Here is a 19,359-nt window from a genome sequence, read left to right on the forward strand (position 1 = left end):
TGTCGAAGAAAGACAGAAGCATTAAAAAAATTAGATACATATTCTTCAGGCGCCGGTTGGGGACTTTTTATACGTCGCGCGCCCGCCGGAAGGTCCCTGCCTTAAGAGCTAATGGCGGACGCCGGCGGGTTGAAGCGGGCGGCGGCTTAGGCCTTGAAGGAACTCCGCATCTGTCGGATATCTACGCCATCCTTCCTGCTGCAGGGTAAAGAAGCAGCCTCCCAATTTTCCAGGGCCCGGGGAGGCAGAGAGCGGTCATGTAGGAGGGTTGGCCGAGCCTTTGGCCGGGGTCTTTGAGGCAGCCTAGGCCCGTAAGGTCGGGGCAAGGGAGGCGGTGGAGGGGAATGCTTGGGTACGAGAACGGCTGCCAGGAGTCGGCTCCCACTTCCGTCTCCAAGGTGGGAACGAAGCCTGGATCAGAATCAGACTTACAGAAATTGCCCAGCTTTTAGGTCCAGGGGTGGGTGAGACAAGGGGCGGGATGGACGTAAAGGACACACCAACTGTAAGGTGGGAAGACCCAGCGTGTTGAAAGCGTAAATAACGGAAACAGTTTTTGGTGCCAAGACCCTCTCTTTTGAATTCGTGTTTTGGTACTTGGGCAACTGTTTCCTTCACTGATTTTCAGTTTATCGTTTGTAAAGTGGGGGACAGTAGTATCTGTTTTGAAGACTTTGCGAAGTTTGAATGCGATGATGTTCCTTTGGCACGAGGAGAAGGGATTGAGGCAGCAATTTGTAGTGATCACAGACAGGTAGGAGTAGGGGAATCACACAATTTACCAAGTTTTGGCCGTTGGTGGTTCCTGGTATGTAAGTCTTATAGTTTTGGACTGATCTGTAATGGATGCCGTCAGTTATAAAGGTACTGGAAAGTAGACGGACTTCTTCAGGAGTTACAAAGAATGAAGAGTAGGCTGGGGGACTTTTCAGGGCTTCTGACGTGGCCTGTGGTTTCCTTTTTTTTTTTTTAAGATTTTATTTATTTATTTGACAGAGAGAGACACAGCGAGAGAGGGAACACAAGCAGGGGGAGTGGGAGAGGGAGAAGCAGACTCCCTGCCGAGCAGGGAGCCCGAGGCGGGACTCGATCCCAGGACCCCGGGACCATGACCTGAGCCGAAGGCAGTCGCTCAACCAACTGAGCCACTCAGGCGCCCTCCTTTTTTTTTTTTAATAGCGTAGTCAGTCCTGTAACATTGATCATATTGACGTGATAGGGTTTCATTATAAGATTTGTTGTTGATAACTGCAGTTTTGAAATTGTTGGACATTTTATAGCCACAGCAAGATGCAATAGAATAAATTTACTTTTGTTGGAGAATCACATTCACTCTTATTTTTTCTTTCTTTTTTGTTTTAATTGTAGTTGATCACGTCACTACCTTTTTTTTTTTTTTAAGATTTTATTTATTTATTTGACAGAGAGAGAGAGCGCACAGATAGGCAGAGTGGCAGGCAGAGGGAGAAGCAGGCTCTCCACTGAGCAGAGAGCCGGATGTGGGTGGAGCTCCGTCCCAGGGTCCTGGGATCATGACCTGAGCTGAAGGCAAACGCTTAACCGACTGAGCCACTCAGGCGCCCCACATTACTACTTTTCTTTTTTTAATTTTTTTTTAAAGATTTTATTTATTTATTTGAGAGAGAGAGAATGAGAGAGAGAGCACATGAGAGGGGGGAGGGTCAGAGGGAGAAGCAGACTCCCCGCTGAGCAGGGAGCCTGATGTGGGACTCCATCTTGTGACTCCAGGATCATGACCTGAGCCGAAGGCACTCGCTTAACCAACTGAGCCACCCAGGCGCCCCCCACATTACTACTTTTCAATTGAAAGCAATTAGAACATATTCTTTGCTTCTTTTTCCTCAGACTTTAAGCTGAGAACAGCTTTCCCTGGAACTTGCACAATGTATAAGCCCTTCTGGGGATGTGAGTGTATGTCTGTGTCTCTGTCAGTGCATTTTCTCTATTTTTCTTTTTGTAGGTCATTTCCCCACTCCCTTCTTTTTTCACCTCAGAGATTTTCCTTCTTCCCTCCCATCTTAGGATAAAGATGTTCCTTAGTTTCTTTTTTTTTTTTTTTTAAAGATTTTATTTATTTATTTGACAGAGACAGAGATAGCGAGAGCAGGAACACAAGCAGCGGGAGGGGGAGAGGGAGAAGCAGGCCTCCCCCCGAGGAGGGAGCCCGATGTGGGACTCGATCCCAGGACCCTGGGAACATGACCTGAGCCGAAGGCAGACGCTCAACGACTGAGCCACCCAGGCGCCCTGTTCCTTAGTTTCAAGAAGGAAAATTTATATCTCTTGGGACCCGTTTCCAGAGTGGAGGGTTCGATCTTTTCCTCTTTTAACCATTTCTGGCCTGGGCAAAAGCTGGGTAACTATTATTTATGAGGTCATTTACTCATAATTCTCTTTTCTCATTTAACAAAATCACATTTTTGTGTTAATTACACAGTGGTTACTTTGGATTTTTCAAGATTTCTAAATAATTGAAAAAACTTTTCTGGCAGTAATTGTAAAGTTGTAGTTCTGGGTAATTTTATGGTAAAGGAACATCAGTTTGCAGTTTTCAGTCTTATTTAATGAAAAGAATCCTTTATGTGACTATACTTCTTTAGAGAGTCCTCCTGAAATGGTAGGAATTGAGTTTTCATTTTTTATGGTGAGTAGATTTAAATTTTAAATTCTAATTGTTAAATATTGAGCTAGATAAGAGAAACAAATGGAAACTACGCTTAAGTTACCAAGTTTTATCTGTTAGATTAGCAAAGTTCTGGTTGTGGGGAAATAGGGACTCATGCATTTCTGGGGATATAGATGGTAGAGTTTCTTTGAAATGTACTCTGGCAATATGTGTCAAAATTACTAATGTATGAATCCCTCAATCCAACAATTTCATTTCTAAGGATTAATTTTTTTAAAGATTTTATTTATTTGTCAGAGAGAGAGAGCAAGAGCAAGCAAGCAAGCACAGGAAGAGGGAGAAGAAGGCTCCCTGGTGAGCAGGGAGCCCGATGCAGGACTCAATCCCAGGACCCTGGGATCATGACCTGAGTGGAAGGCAGATGCTTAACTGACTGAGCCACCCAGGCATCCTTCTAGGGATTGCTTTTAAAGATATAGTCTTACATGTATAAATGGCCTATGTAGGAGGGGTTTTCTTTTCTCTCTTTTTATTTAAGTTTTTGTTGGGGCACCTGGGTGGCTCAGGTGGTTAAGTGTTTGATTCTTGATGTCAGCTCAGATCTTAATCTCAGGGTCATGAGTTCAAGCCCCATGTTAAAAATTAAAGTTTTTTTTTACTTAAATAATCTCTACATCCCATGTGGGACTTGAACTCAGGACCCCAAGATCAAGAGTTCCACACTCCTCCAACTGAGCCATCCAGGTGCCCCAGTAGGAGGGGTTTTCTTTGCAGCAGTACTCATAAGAGCAAGAGATTGGAAACTTAAATGTTAATCAATAGGGTACTGGCTAAATGAATCCTTATATACCCAATTCAGTGGAATACTCCGTGGCTGGAAAATGAAAATAAATGAGAAAGCCCTTTGTTTATTGCTATCTTCAAGGTAAAGTAATGAAAAGTAAGTTGCAGGATAATGTGAGTGAGTGTATAATATATAGTACCCATTAGTTAAAAAGGGGAGAATATCTAGTATTAACGTATCTTTGCTTGTATGTGCAGCAACTATCTGGAAGGACATAATATAACTTAGTAAAACTGATTCCCCCAGGGAAGAGAACTGGATGGCTAGGGAATGGATGGAAGGAGCTTTTTGCTGTGCTTTTAAAGAATTCTGAACTGTGTATGTGTATAGCCTGTGCAAATACAAGTACGTGTAGAGCTGCTTAGTTTCTGTGACAGTAAAGGCAAACTGTGTTAATGGTACAGACAGATCCCAGTGTTTTTACCACTTGTTATTGATCTCAGGCAGGTGATTTAATTTCTCAACCTCGATTTCTTCATCTATATAATTAGTATAATGAGTTATTTATAGGTTTCTTGAGGGATTAGAGGCAAAGTATACAGCATAGTTCATGGCATATAGAATGCTCTCTAGTTATAAATACGTTGTTCATCAATAAGCCTTACTGTATGGGTTCTGCCTTCAGCCAGAAGTTCCTATACAGAAATGTCTGTAAAGTAAGTTTTCCAGCTGATATTTTTCTGCTTTTATGTGCTCTTAGAGCTTGTTTTGTCTCGTGATAACTGAGGCCTGACTGTGGAGTTGTGAGTATCTCAGTGTTGCTGCCATCATGTTCCTATACAACCTGACATTGCAGCGAGCCACAGGCATCAGCTTTGCCATTCATGGCAACTTTTCTGGTAAGATTTCCAGTTACTATCTTTCCGAGTTTAACATTTTCTAGATTAACTAATTTAATGCCTCAAATTCCTTTATCAGATTCAAACTTTTTCCCTGAAATAATAGAAAAAAATTTTCTAAATCATTAGACAACATCACTTATATAACGCTTTACATTCTCCAAAGCCATTTGAAGTACTTGGTCTTATCTGACCCCGAGAGGACCTTTGGGAAGTAAGGTGGCCCGATAAATGGTGGCCATCAGCAAATGAGAATGGATTGGGGTGGATAGGAGTGGGATATCCGATAGGCGAGGAAGGCGTTTAGGCATTAGATAGTGAAGACCTGTAGTAGGAAAGTGGGGACAGATAGAGAAGAATATGAGCCTGGGCAGTGGAGAAAATGGCAGTAACATTGATAGCAGGTTAGTTGGGACTAGAGAGGGAATTTGGGAAGGAGTTTAGTTATTTTAAACATTCATTTAAAAATTGATGACAACACATCCAAGTGGAATTATATAGCAGGCAGGGAGAGATGGGAGCAAATTGTCTGTTAAAATGCGTTTTGATTTGATAAGGCAGAGGCTTAATCCTTAATGGTTATGAAAGCAAGTGAACTCTCCCAGGACTCAGTTTAGAAATAAATGGTATCTGTTAGATAGCAGCTTTAGAAGTTGTTTGAGATAATCCATCAAACTGCACGAAAAGTTAATAATGATTTTCTAGTATAATAGCATTCAAGATGAGCTAGAAAGAGCCTTTGGAAGTACTTAACTTTATGAAGCTAAACATCATATGTTAATAACCATTTGTAGACAACTCCCAATTATGCAGATTGATGGCAAATTTTAGAAAAATAAAAAGGTTTTTAAAAAGTAGCTATGTTGAGCTTTTTTTTTAAGATTTTGTTAGAGAGAGAGTGCACGTGCGTGCACACAAGCAGGAGGAGGGGCCTAGAGAGGGAGAAGCAGACTCCGGCTGAGCAGGGATCCTGACCGTGGGATCATGACCTGAGCCAAAGGCAGATGCTAAACTACTGAGCCACCCAGGTGCCCCATGTGACCATTTTAAAAAAGTTTTTCATTGCTACCACTTCTGTTAAATATCAATTCTAGGAATGAAATAGAATAAAAAAACTTAAAGTATTGAACACCCAACCTAATTGTATTTATCTTGAGTGGTATTTTGATCCATCCAGGTTACTTTTTGGACTAGTTCTGATTGTTCGTGATCTTTATTGTTCTGGTGATCTAGGAACTAAACAGCAGGAAATTGTTGTTTCCCGTGGGAAGATACTGGAGCTGCTTCGCCCTGACCCCAACACTGGCAAAGTACACACTCTTCTCACTGTGGAAGTATTTGGTGTTATCCGGTCACTCATGGCCTTTAGGCTGACGGGTGGTACCAAAGACTACATTGTGGTTGGCAGTGACTCGGGTCGGATTGTTATCTTGGAATACCAGCCCTCTAAAAATATGTTTGAGAAAATTCACCAAGAAACCTTTGGCAAGAGTGGATGCCGCCGCATTGTTCCAGGCCAGTTCTTAGCTGTGGATCCCAAAGGGCGAGCTGTTATGATTAGTAAGTGACTTGCTCTATTAAGTGTACCTCCGAGACTAAAGATTCTCAATTTAGGGTAACAGTGCTGTGCTCTTGGCAGTGTGCCAGTAAGTTCCTTACCTGGGTAAAGTTTGGATCATATTTGGATTAATGCCATGGTTTAAAGTTGCTTTTCCTTTTAAAACAATGGGAATAGTCTTAACACACCTTTTCTGTTTCCTGTCAGGTTGGATTAGGTGTTTTTCCCATTTCTACTTGTGTAGCAAAAAGCCCACAATGAGATGATTGTACATAATTAGGCAGTGAATATGATTGCTTTCATCAGCCTGAAGTGATGATTCACATTCATGTCTCTTCTCTGATAAATTTCTTGAAGAAAATTCTGTGTATCTGATCAGGCCTCCAGAAGGCAACTCTTTCTGACAAGTCACAAAATCATTAGATTTAATTCAGAGAATAAAGCTGGCAATTTTATGAATTATCGTTTTGTTTCCCAGTATCATTAAATCTAGGACACGCTAAGAAGTTTTGAAGAGTTAGTGGGATATTAAGATCCCTATTAGAAAGGAGGGGAGTAAAATTCTGTTGACTATTTTACTAAGAGCAAAATCCTAAGTTAATCACTTGTAGAGTTAATGCTGGCTATTAATGATATTAAAGAAACAATTGTGATGTGAGTCTGGCTGTTCTATAAGCCCTTCTTTTCATTTTCTGGAAATTTTATTTGTTTTGTCTCCTTTATCTATAGGTGCCATTGAAAAACAGAAGTTGGTATATATCTTGAACAGAGATGCTGCAGCCCGGCTTACCATTTCATCTCCCCTAGAGGCCCACAAAGCGAACACTTTAGTATATCATGTGGTCGGAGTAGATGTGGGATTTGAAAATCCAATGTTTGCTTGTCTGGAAATGGATTATGAGGTAATGGGGGCTTACTGACTTTTTCCTCTCTTCCTCTCTCTCCCTTCTTCTCCCCCCCCCCCACGATGGTTTCTTTCATTCACCTCAGTGCTTTCCTCATTATTTCCTTCTTTGTGTATGTCTTACAGCTCTCCTGCTCACAAATCTTTTCTGTTTTCCAAATGTCTTACTAAGATTCTTTGGAATGTTTCACAGCTTAACTAACTATATAATAGCACCTTACCCTGATTTGAGCAATCTCCCTATAAAGACAGGGCATTTTGGGGGAAGAGCTGTCTGAAAAAGGAGGTAAAACTGTATGTGGGACTTTTTTTGCAGGGAGGTGGTGAAGGATGGGGCATACCATTCTTTGCCTTGAATGGAAGGCATTAGTTTTCAGTAGAGGGAACCCTGGTCCCAGAAATAGGAGACCAAGGTTCTTGTTCCAGCTCTGCCATTACCTAGTAGTGTGAGCTTTGGTAAACTGTTGGGGACCTTTGCTTCCCCATTTGTAAGATGGAGGGGTCCTGATACCGTGTTTGTGCCAATGTCCTTCTCTGTAGGAAGCAGACAATGATCCAACAGGGGAAGCAGCAGCTAATACCCAGCAGACTCTTACCTTCTATGAGTTAGACCTTGGTTTAAATCATGTGGTCCGAAAATACAGTGAACCTTTGGAGGAACATGGCAACTTTCTTATTACAGGTACTTTTTTTCTTTTAAGATTTTATTCATTTGAGGGAGGGGGGGAGAGCAAGAGCAGGGGTGGTGAGTGGGGAGAGAGAGTGGGAGAAGCAGACTCCCCACTGAGCACGGAGCCCAACGTGGGGCTTGATCCCAGGACCCCAGGATCATGACCTGAGCTAAAGGCAGAGGCTTAACTGACTGATCCACCCAGGTGCCCCTACAGGTACTTTTTTCTCAGAGCTATTCTGTACCTTTTTGCTTGGCCCATTTTATACGCAAACCTAGGAGAGTTTACTTAATAGAGTTTGGAAACGGGCGCCTGGGTGGCTCAGTTGGTTAAGCGACTGCCTTCGGCTCAGGTCATGATCCTGGAGTACCTGGATCGAGTCCCGCATCGGGCTCCCTGCTCGGCAGGGAGCCTGCTTCTGCCTCTGACCCTCCCCCCTCTCATGTGCTCTCTGTCTCTAATTCTCTCTGTCTCAAATAAATAAATAAAATCTTTAAAAAAAAAAAATAGAGTTTGGAAACTCTAATTCATTTGTAGTAAATCTAAGTACCTTGTCTATGGTTTGGCGAAGTTAAAAAAGTTCATGCAGTGGTTGACTCTTCTAATGGGGGCAGAGAAGAAAGGATGGGAGAGCACTCAGCTTGGAATATTGACTACTGTTAGGTGCTCTGATATTTTTTACTGTAGATAGGCTTTCACTGGCATTAAAAAAATTAAAACCCAATTCTTTGAAAAGATGAAATGAATTTGAAAACTTGGGCAAAATATAAATATTTTTGAAAACAGTTCCCCAAATTGACGCTTTAAGAAATTAAGAACCTGAATAGACCAGCATCCATTAAAGAAATCGGAACCGTAGTCAAAAATCCCCCCCCAAAGATTTAAGGTCCAGGATTTTCAGGGATCTTAAATTTCTGCAGAGATAGGAAAAATATAAAAGCAATTGTACCACTTGATGAGCCTGGTGTAACCTAAGTATCGAAACTGGGGAAGGTTAGTAACAAAAATCTATATGTTGGTTATGGTTATAAATACCAAAACCTAAAATTTTAAGAAATTGGAGTCTGCTTTAAATGCATCATAGCTAAGTAAGATTTTTGTAGGCGTTCAGAGATGTTTACAATTAGAAAATCGTCATGAGGCGAGGTCTCTAACCCAGAGAAAGAAAAGGAATATGTTAGAGAAATCTTTCTGGAGAAGAGCTCTATGCTGAGACCTAAGGACTAGTTAGTTATGTATGAGGGGGGTGGAGGAAGGGGTTTCTTTTGTGGATAAGGAGAACGAGATGCACAAAGGCCCACATGCAAAGAAAACGTGGTTTATTCAAAGAACTAGAAGCTCATTGTGATTGGATCGATAGAACTAAAAGGGCTGGGGTACAACTAAAGGGCTGTGGTGGGGAGGTAGCTTCTGAAGGATTTTATTTTATTTATTTTTTGTTGTGATTGAAGGATTTTAAGCAGGGGAATAATAACCTGTTAAAGATGAACATTTTAGAAACATGCTTACATTTTGGCTAATTGAATGGAGGATAAGACTATAAGCCAGATTAGGAAGCTGTTTCACAAACCCAAGAGATAAGCAGCACGAGCACTGCTAAGAAGGTAGAATCAATGGAGCTATGAGGGGAGAGAGAGAGAATTAAAGAGTGACACCCAATTTCTGATTTGGTCTATTGGTTGGCCGTGGTATTCTCTGAGATGGAGGACTCAGGAGGTGGAACAGATTTGGGGAGGAACTTGAGTTTGTTTATGAATACAACGTACTTTTAAGCTGCTTGTGGAATATCCATGTAAGAGCGTCTAGTATGCAGTTGGGTTATAGGGCTAAAGATGAGAACTGAGTTTTGGGCTCGGAGCTAAAAATTTTAGATGCATTACCAGATATCTGGACAGGCTAAGGCTACCCAAACTGCATTCCATCCTTGTCTTATGGTAGTATCAGGGAAAAGAAACACTTTGAATGTTTTTCAGTCTCAGGCACTTACACCTTCATCCAAATTATGCTGAAGGAGAGAAGGAATTAAAAGCTAAATTGTAATTCATGGTTATGTTAAATCATTGCTAAGTTCTGTTTTTTTCTGATAGTTCCCGGAGGGTCAGATGGTCCAAGTGGAGTATTAATCTGCTCTGAAAACTATATCACCTACAAGAACTTTGGTGACCAACCGGATATCCGCTGTCCAATTCCCAGGAGACGGGTAAAAATCTTTGCCATAAGAAAAGATACTGGTGTTTGTGAAGTTAATTTATTTTTTGTAATTACAGTGTAGTCTCTTAGTTTATTTGCTGTGAGGTTTTAGTTTCTTTGTAAATGTTGGGTTTAATAAAGCTGGTATTTTAGTGAAAGCGAAACAAATTCTTTGAGAAAGGGAATTAAAAAACAGTTTACATTTCAGAAGAATCTGTGGACGATCAGTTTGAAATTCCTGCAAGTTTCTAGTTTGAAGAAGCCAGACATATTTATTGGAGATATATTGTTTTCCATTGTTTGTCTTTTCTTCCCCCATTCCAACATACAGGAAATTTTAAAGAATAGAACAATGAATTCCTCTTTGCCTTTTACATACAGAAAGAAGATTCACCAATTTAATGTTTTACTGCATTTGGGTTTTCTTTTTTAAAGACTTTGTCAGGGGTGGGGAGAGAGAGAGAGCGAGAGCGCACACAAGCAGAGGGGAGCTGCAGACAGAGGGAGAAGCAGGCTCCCCGCTGAGCAAGGAGCCCGATGCGGGACTCGATCCCAGGACCCTGGGATCCTGACCTGAGCCGAAGGCAGACGCTTAACTGACTAAGCCACCCAGGTGTCCCTTGGGTGTTTTTTCTTATGATATATCTATTAGACAAACCTTTTGAAAATATGTTGCAGTTATCGTGACACTCTAAGAATCTCATAAGATGTAGCTGCTGAAAAGAAATTTTCCTCCTATATAACCACACTACCAATATCATGCCCAAGAAATGTACTGTTTTGTGTAATAGTTATCTTATGTACAGTTCATATACCAGTTCTCTCATTGTCCCCAAAAGTTCCCTTTTATCTTTTACTGCCCTTTAGAATATTTTGTCTCACCTTTGTTTACTTTTGGTCTTTTATTGACTTTTTTTTCAAAGTCTAGGCTAATTTTCTTGGAGTTTGTCCCATCATATTTTTCCATATGATTATATCCATGTTAATATTTTTGTTAGAATCGTTACATAAGGGGTGACATTTCCCACTCTATCACATTAGGGGCACAGAATGTTGGTTTGTCTCTTTGGTGATGTTAAATTGTTTACTGCCTGTGCTTCTTAATTGTGAAGGTACCTTTTCCTTTTTGTAATTGGTGTGGAAGCAGATGGGGTGAATTTTGAGTTGGTAAATATTCTTTTCCCTAACATCTTTTCACATAGTGCTTTTCCCCTCAGTTCAGTTACTACATTGGTGGTTGAAAATGGTGGGTTTTTTTTTAAGATTTTATTTATTTATTTATTTGACAGAGAGAGAGACACAGCCAGAGAGGGAACGCAAGCAGGGGGAGTGGGCAGAGGGAGAAGCAGGCCTCCCACGGAGCAGGGAGCCCGATGCGGAGCTCGATCCCAGGACCCTGGGATCATGACCTGAGCCGAAGGCAGACGCTTAACGACTGAGCCACCCAGGCGCCCCGAAAATGGTGTTTTATTGACTTTAATCTTAACAGTTTACTGTGGAAATTATTAAGCACATGCAAAGTAGAATATAATGAACTGTATATCCAGTTTCAGCTAATCTTGTTTCATCCCTGCTTTCTCAGTCTCTTCTTTCACCCCTCGTTTTATATATTTTTAATATTAATTTATAGGTCCTGGGGTTGAACCTTTTAGGTCTTACTTAGTTGAGCTAATAATATGATATCTGGGTAAGATTCCATAAATTTTAGAAAATCAGAAGAAATCTATCAAGTGAAATTCTTGGTAAGGGGTGGGAAGTAATTCACTTTGGTTCGTCAGACATTGATTGACGAATTCCTGTTTGCCTTTTACCTACAGAAAGAAGATTCGCCAATTTAATGTTTTACTGCATTTGGGTTTTCTTTCTTTCTTTTTTTTTTCTTAAAGACTTTGTCAGGGGTGGGGGGAGAGAGAGAGCGTGCACACACAAGCAGGAGGGAGCTGCAGGAGCTACAGGAGCTGTAGCTTGTACTTGGCTTTGGGACTACAAAAAAGTATAAAACATGTTTTGCCCTCAAAGAGCTAAGTCAGTGGGAGAAATACAAAACGTTGGAAATGTAAAAAAAAAACAAACCGAAAATCATAGTTCAGGAGCTGCCTTGTAGGAGTTAAGGAAGGTGATGTGGAACAAGGCTAATGAAGGATAGTTTGGATGATAGTGTCATGGATATGTAAGACTTTTATTTATAGTCTGAAATGATGACTCTTTTAAATTTCATATCTTTTCTTTGACATTTTTCTCTGGAGAAAGTGTTTTTCTTACTCATTGGATCAGAATGTAGAGTGAAATTGTGGCTTTTTGTTTATTTATTTATTTACTTGAGAGACAGTGAGACAGAGATACCTAGAGAGAAACGAGCTGGGAGGAGAGGGAGAAGCAGGCTCCCTGCTGAGCAGGGAGCCCGATGGGGGGCTCAATCCCAGGACCCTGGGATCATGACCTGAGCCTAACGCAGACGCTTAACCGACTGAGCCACCCAGGCGCTCCTTTTTTTTTTTTTAGAGTCTATTTATTTGAGAGAGCGCGCACACAGGCAGAGTGGCAGGCAGAGGGAGAGGGAGAAGCTGGCTTCCCGCTGAGCAGAGAGCCTGACATGGGGCTTGATCCCAGGACCCTGAGATCATGACCTGAGCCGAAGGCAGACACTTAACCAACTGAACCACACAGGCACCCTGTGGCTGTTTTTTATACACAGGCTTTGTCACATTTATAGTAGACAAGAATTTTTGGCTATTGCATTTTATTTTTTGGTTGACAGGCTGCTCTGGGTCAAACCTTATATATAGAGACTGAAGGTACCTCTAGGCCTTGGGTGGGTGACCTGTATGATCCCTGTTGGTAAGGTGCTACATTCCCTAAATAAGTACTCATTTCTGAGTTGTCGGTTCTGTATTTGACTTTGCTAGAATGACCTGGATGACCCTGAAAGAGGAATGATTTTTGTTTGCTCTGCCACCCATAAGACCAAATCGATGTTCTTCTTTTTGGCCCAAACTGAGCAGGGCGATATCTTCAAGATCACTTTGGAGACAGATGAAGATATGGTAAGCAGACCATGGATGGAGAGGGAAAAAATGAAAAAACACTTTTGTTAGGTTCAGTCTGGTTTGATAAAATGTCCTGTGGTATTCTAGTTTGGATATATTTAAATAATCTTATTTCAAAGACTGATATTTATGTGTACATTTAAGGTTTACAAACTGGTTTTATAAACCATCTTCTCATTAAAACTACTCTGAGATAGGACAATTAATACTTTACGAGTTAATAAAATGGAAATAATATCTTAAAAAGTGGTTCTCTAAGGTGTTACAGCTTTTAAAATTTGCAACTGATATATGAATGTAGGTTTTCTTTGGTTGAGAGATTTCTGGTGTGAGTCTCATGTATGAGACTGAGTAATTCCACTTCTAGTGAGTAATAATAAAAAACTCTTGATTCTGCTGAAAACTGGTAATACCCATGATCTGTTACTGTTTTCATCCTATGGAGGAGCTCTGAACAACTGAGCAATTTTTTAGATACCTGTTTAGCTCAGGAGTTGGCAAATTTTTTTGGAAAGGCCCGGTAGTAAACATTTTCAGCTTTTATGGGCCATATAATCTCTGTGTCAACTATACAACTCTGTCGTTGTGTCACAGAAGCAGCTGTAGGAAGTATGTAAACAGATAGGCTGGTCTTGGGCCTTAGTTTGCTCACCCCGGGTTTAGATAATAAGGACGATATTTTATTTGCTATTCTGTTTCTGCTATCTTAAAATACTGGGCTACCTTCTGTGGCCTAGCTTCACTTGCCTACATGGTAGAATCTTTTTTTTCCCCCCCTTCCAGGTTACTGAGATCCGGCTCAAGTATTTTGATACTGTGCCTGTTGCTGCTGCCATGTGTGTGCTTAAAACAGGCTTCCTTTTTGTAGCATCAGAATTTGGAAACCAGTGAGTAATCCTTTTATTACCCCAGTTCACCCTCGTTACTATAAAAGTTGGCAGGAGGGAGATGTGGCTCCAGGGCCACAGAGCTTTCCAAGAGAATGTTCTAGTTTCTTCAAAAGTTTTGCCCTCCTTGCCCTTACATTGTTTTTCTTGGTTATTTACCCTCCTTCAGTGGCTTTAATCAGTATCTTCAGGTAGCTGCAAAAGTAGCTTCAGAAGTGATCTTTTTTTTTTTCTCTTCTTTTACCCAGAAGTGATCTTTTCTGAGCTTTTTGCTAGACATTTTATTGAATATTTATGGAACTACTTAAACGTTCTACCAATACTTCACTTGTACAAATCTAAAGTTGAAGCTCGTCAATACCCACAGCCACATCACTAACCTTCCCAACCTCAGTATTTCTATTACGGCTAATGGGCTGGTTCTTTTTTTTTTTTTTTTTTAAAGATTTTATTTATTTATTTATTTATTTGAGACAGAGAGAATGAGAGAGACAGAGAGCACACGAGAGGGGGGAGGGTCAGAGGGAGAAGCAGGCTCCCTGCCGAGCAGGGAGCCCGATGCGGGACTCGATCCCGGGACTCCAGGATCATGACCTGAGCCGAAGGCAGTCGCTCAACCGACTGAGCCGCCCAGGCGCCCTTGGGACTCACTTCTTTCTTTCTTTCTTTTTTTTAAAGATTTTATTTATTTGAGAGAGAGAGAATGAGAGAGAGCACATGAGGGGGGGAGGGTCAGAGGGAGAAGCAGACTTCCTGCCGAGCAGAGAGCCCGATGCGGGACTCGATCCCGGGACTCCAGGATCATGACCCGAGCCAAAGGCAGTCGCTTAACCAACTGAGCCACCCAGGCGCCCTAATGGGCTGGTTCTAGCAACTTGAGTGTAACATCTCAATTTTTGTGGACAAAAAACCACTTTCATTTGAGTGCTAATAAGTTCTTTTTTTACTTGTGTATCCCTTTTTTTGTGGTGATAGTCTAAACTAGTTCACTAGTTTTCTTACTACATTTCATTGTTTTTCCTGTAAAACTTGGCCTTTCTAGAGTCATCTCATTAAGCAACCAAGACACAACCTTGATGAAGTCTTTTCCCTTACAATCTTTGATGACTTTTTATTACCAAGTGGATAAAGTCTGAAGTCTAGCCTTGAATTTAAGACCAATATCTAAGTCTCCAAATTAGAGACTTGGTCCTGCCTTTTATTTTTAGTTCAGGTCTTGCCAGTATCTGCTAAAGTCTGTGCAGCCACTTAACTAATGCTGTTTCCTTACTAAAATGAAGGTGTGTCTAGGATTCTAGAATTCTATCCCATTTCAGCCTTTCTCCAACTCTTTTTCCTTTCTTAGACATGCCTTTTACTCATCCTCACTGACTATCAAAATTTCATCCTGCACTTATGAATTTAAACTATGGCTGCATTTGGCCAACACACAAAGATATTCACAACAACAATATTCACTACAGTACAATTTGTGATAGCAAAAGTACAACCTTAATATCCATCAATATGGGGTATGGCCATAAAATATGCAGTCACTAAAAATGTTTTCCATATACTAAATGCAATGTATGGGTCTTGTTAGATCCTGATCTAAACAAATCTACTTTAAAAATATTGAGATGGACATGACACAGTTGGTTAAGCATCTGACTGTTGGTTTCGGCTCAGGTCATGATCTCAAGGTGGTGAGATCAAGCCCTGCACCGGGATGCACACACAGTGCGGAGTCTGCTTTAAGACTCTCTCTCCCGGGTGCCTGGGTGGCTCAGTCGGTTGAATGTCTGCCTTTGGCTGAGCTCATGATCCCAGGGTCCTGGGATCGAGTTCCTCATTGGGCTCCCTCTCCCCTGCTTGTACTCTCTCTTGCTCTCTAGCTCTCTCTAGCTCTCTCTCTCTGTTTCAAATAAAACCTTTAAAAAAAAAAAAGAAAAGACGGTCTCTCCCACTCCCTCTGCCCCCCTCGCCTATGTGCGTGCACACTCTCTCAAATCTTTAAAAAGTAATAAAAATATTGAGACAATGGAGAAATTTGAATACTAACTAGCTATTTGAATATATCAAGAAACTAATATTATTTTGGAGAAGTGGGATATAAATAAGACTGGCCATGGGTTGACCTTTGTTGAAACTGAGTGATGGGCACATATAGGTTCATTAATTATACTATTCTATTCTCTCTTATGTACCTGTTTAAAAATTTCCATAATAAATAAAAATTTTGAGTGAAAAATACTGATATGAAAAAAATTTTAGGGTACACAGCTTATTTGAAAAATTTTTTTATAGAATGATGCAGTTCTCTAAAATAAAATTACATACAAAAACTAGAAAGTAAAAATACTGGAAGTAGATAGAACGAAATGCTAATGTGACTATTCTGGGATACCCCTGGGATTATGGGTGATTTTTATTATTTGCTCTTTTACTCATTTTCCAAAACTTTCCATTTTGAAAATCACCTCTAGGGGCAGAGAGTAGAAAGACTGCAGTATACAGGTGGATAGTTGTCAGACTGAGATGGGTTTGAGCTTGTGAGAAATTATCCATTGCTGCTGAAGCTAAAGTCTGGAATACTTAAAAAGTGCTGATTTGGGCCCTCAGAAACATGTGCTGTTGGTTTTAACTCAATCATAAAGCAACCTATTTGCATTTAGTATTTACTAAATAGCATTTAGTATTTACAACCAGTTAGCATTTAGTATTTCCTTTGTTCCAAGCACTGTTCTAAGCACTGCAAATAATATAATATCAATGCATAACGTTCCCAGTGAGACTGCCCTTACCCCATGTACACTTCAGGGAACTGGGTCGCAGAATTTGTGAAAGAAATTTGATCAAACACCTAAGTCCCAGACCATCTGGTTCCAAAATTCTGCTCTGAAGCACAACACCATAGTCACAGAAACTGTTTTACCAAGATTTAGCTGACCTTCCCTCTGATGGAGGTAGTGAGCCTAGCATCCTTCTGGTTATTAGGCAGTTAGTAGACACTGAAGGTATTTTTGACAGATGGTCTTCATCTGTGTATACACCTCTTGCCAGAGTAAGGAATTTATACTAATTAATTTTTTGTATGTGTATCATATTCTCAGTGCTTTTGTACATTGTTCAAGGATAATAATCCTGTTTGCTTTTTTTATAATTTAGCATAGAATCTGATGTGTTTACCAAAAGTGTTAAATGCTGAGGCTTATTTGGCAAATATTTCTTGAATAGCTTATGTATTCCAGATATGGATTTAGTCATTTTATCCTGCTTCTAAAAAGCTACACTTAATGATGTTTAAAGTGCTCTGTATTAAAGGTCCTGGTCTATTACTTAAAGGGTAAACATGACCAGTGATTTGGTGTTTCTTTTTTAAATTGAGCTTCTTCCCAAAAGTTCAGTGCATACTCAGCTTATGATGGTAGATTGTTCTAGATTATCTACTCTTAAAGTTACTTTACCTCTTATTTTTTTGGTGACTTGCCTTTGAATCATTTCATTAAGTATTATTAGCCAGAGGACAGACAGGAAAAGGACAAGATGATTTTGTTGCTTATTACCTCTGATATGTTTATGGTTTGGTTTCGGGAATGATACTGTAATATCTGCATGGGGAGTGTTTTGGGGAATGATACTGTAATATCTGCATGCTGTTGCAAAGTGACCAACAGTTCCTGTTTTCTGTTAGACTTGGTTTTGGTTAAAATAGGAAATGGGGTTGTAGATTTTCTTTGGATTTCGTTCATGTCATTTTATTTTAGGGGATTTAGGTGTCTGATTTCGTTTCATTTATGTCATTTATTTTAGGGACTTAGGTGTCTGATCAAATTTCTTTCACAAGTTTACAGATTTCACACATTCTCTGTGACCCAGTTCCCTAAAGTGTAAATGGGATTTTTTTTGGGATTTCGTTTATTTCATTTTATTTGACAAGCACTGCTCTTACTTGTTCCATGCCCTGTTCTACATACTCATTGAATTCTATGGGAAGGTACTACTCGTTTTTATAAATTGATACAAGTGAGGCACAGAGAGATTAATAATATGAGGTAGTTAAGGGGCAGAGCTGGGATTCAAACCTGGGCACTCTAGTGCAAGCCAGGTGCTTTTAACCACTGTGGTACTAAGGTCTTTCATTGTACCTAGTCTGAATTTAGTAGTCCTTTTTTTTTTTTTTTAAAAAAAGTCTGTGCCCAACGTGGGGCTTAAACTCAAAACCCCAAGATCAGGAGTTGTATCCTGTATTGACTGAGCCAGTCAGATGCCCCCTGAATTCAGTAGTCTTAATTTCTTCATCCCATTCTATTCTAAGAAAGAAAACGCCACTTAGATAAACAGATTTTGAAGTATAGAAGCTGACTCAATAATGCACGTTAGAATTTTGATTAGATTTTTGTAAAGTGCTTTATGAGTGTTATGTTTATGGTAAACATCATCTTTAGACAGAAGGTGTTTAATTAAATTCTTCTGTGCTTCCTCCTAGTTACTTATATCAAATTGCACATCTTGGAGATGATGATGAAGAACCTGAATTTTCATCTGCCATGCCTCTGGAAGAAGGAGACACGTTCTTCTTCCAACCAAGACCACTCAAAAACCTTGTGCTGGTTGATGAATTGGACAGTCTGTCTCCCATTTTGTTTTGCCAGGTGTGGGTCTTTCCAGTCACTTCCACAATGAGCAGTGCCAGCCAAATGTTTTTGAATCTGAACGAGTTTAAAGTTTTAAGTGCAGTTAAATTAAGATATAATCTAAGAATGAGATTCATCAGCATATCTGTGGAAATCACCAGAGTGTAAAGGTGGAAAGTGGGGAACTAAAAACCATTACATAAATCCTTAGACTTTTTTTTTAATTCTATAACTCATGTTCAGTATAAAAATTCTAAACTGTACACAAGGTGAATGGTAAAATTCCTACCCCCAGTCTTATTTTCAACTTTCTATCCACTGAGGATGCTGCTATTTAACAACTTCCTGTGTTTGCTTCCAGGCATTTTCCTTGCATCTGTCAGTACACGTGTGTGTGTGTGTGTGTGTGTGTGTCTGTGTTTAAGAGAGAGCGTGGAGGGGGTGGGGGGGAGAGGGAGAGAGAGAATTTCAAGCAGGCTCCAGGCCCAGCACAGAGCCCTGATGCAGGGCTTGATCTCACGATCCCGAGGTCACGACCTGAGCTGAAATCAAGAGTCTGACGCTTAAACCACTGAGCCAGCCGGGTGCCCCACCCCTTTCTTTTTATGTAAATAGGCTCATGTACTTCATAGTGTTGTGAAATTGACCTTTTAGCAGTTAAGAGTCTATGAATATTTGTAGTCGATGAACACTTATATCTATCTTATTTTAACACTTCATTTCTTAAAATACTCCAGAGACATTTGGGATCAATCAGTAACAACTTTTTAAAAATATATCCTCAGGGAGGAACCCAAGGTGGCCCAGGATGGGGACTGTGTCCCTGCTGCTGGCACTCAATTGTAGGAGGAATTTTGCCATGCCTTTGTATCCTGGATTGCTGGGGTTTGAGTGACCATTAGGCACCAGCCTACCCTGTCTAGTTGATCACACTTTTAATAGAGAGAGGTTTGTTTACCTTGTGCTGGGGAAACAAGTCAGGATTAAGGCACTATTCCTGGTAAAATTAACCATTCTTGAAATGAACTGCTTTTGTTCTTTCTTTTTGAGAAGATTAGCCCTGAGGCAGTAGAAAATACTAAGTAATTCCTCAATAGATTATTAGTGATTCCCCCCCTTTCATTGGAATTTGAGGAAATAATTGTGTAAATAGTTT

The 19,359-nt window shown here is 40.3% G+C and overlaps 1 protein-coding gene and 2 non-coding genes across 4 annotated transcripts in view; all 3 read left to right on the forward strand.

Moving 5' to 3' along the window:
* SF3B3 (splicing factor 3b subunit 3) overlaps positions 1 to 19,359 on the forward strand; it is a 43,730-nt gene that overhangs the window by 173 nt on the left and 24,198 nt on the right. The window contains exons 1-9 of one of the 2 annotated variants that reach the window (XM_045890760.3): positions 49 to 205; positions 4,192 to 4,330; positions 5,564 to 5,890; positions 6,618 to 6,790; positions 7,333 to 7,474; positions 9,551 to 9,663; positions 12,560 to 12,697; positions 13,484 to 13,587; positions 18,056 to 18,221. In XM_045890760.3, the coding sequence (XP_045746716.1) occupies positions 4,261 to 4,330; positions 5,564 to 5,890; positions 6,618 to 6,790; positions 7,333 to 7,474; positions 9,551 to 9,663; positions 12,560 to 12,697; positions 13,484 to 13,587; positions 18,056 to 18,221 (1,233 nt within the window). In that variant the 5' untranslated portion in view covers positions 49 to 205; positions 4,192 to 4,260. Of the gene's footprint in view, positions 1 to 48; positions 206 to 4,191; positions 4,331 to 5,563; positions 5,891 to 6,617; positions 6,791 to 7,332; positions 7,475 to 9,550; positions 9,664 to 12,559; positions 12,698 to 13,483; positions 13,588 to 18,055; positions 18,222 to 19,359 lie in introns of those variants that run through there. The other variant, XM_045890761.3, reaches the window with a different exon arrangement.
* LOC123856261 (small nucleolar RNA SNORD111) lies at positions 6,192 to 6,271 on the forward strand. Its single transcript, XR_006793677.1, has one exon. It is a non-coding gene; the product is annotated as a small nucleolar RNA SNORD111 (small nucleolar RNA).
* Positions 11,840 to 11,931, forward strand: LOC123856262 (small nucleolar RNA SNORD111). Its single transcript, XR_006793678.1, has one exon. It is a non-coding gene; the product is annotated as a small nucleolar RNA SNORD111 (small nucleolar RNA).

Source organism: Mirounga angustirostris, unplaced genomic scaffold (assembly GCF_029215605.1).
Source record: "Mirounga angustirostris isolate CCGP_5_RB_7025 unplaced genomic scaffold, mMirAng1.0.hap1 SCAF_16, whole genome shotgun sequence".
In the NCBI taxonomy this organism is placed as follows: domain Eukaryota; kingdom Metazoa; phylum Chordata; class Mammalia; order Carnivora; family Phocidae; genus Mirounga; species Mirounga angustirostris.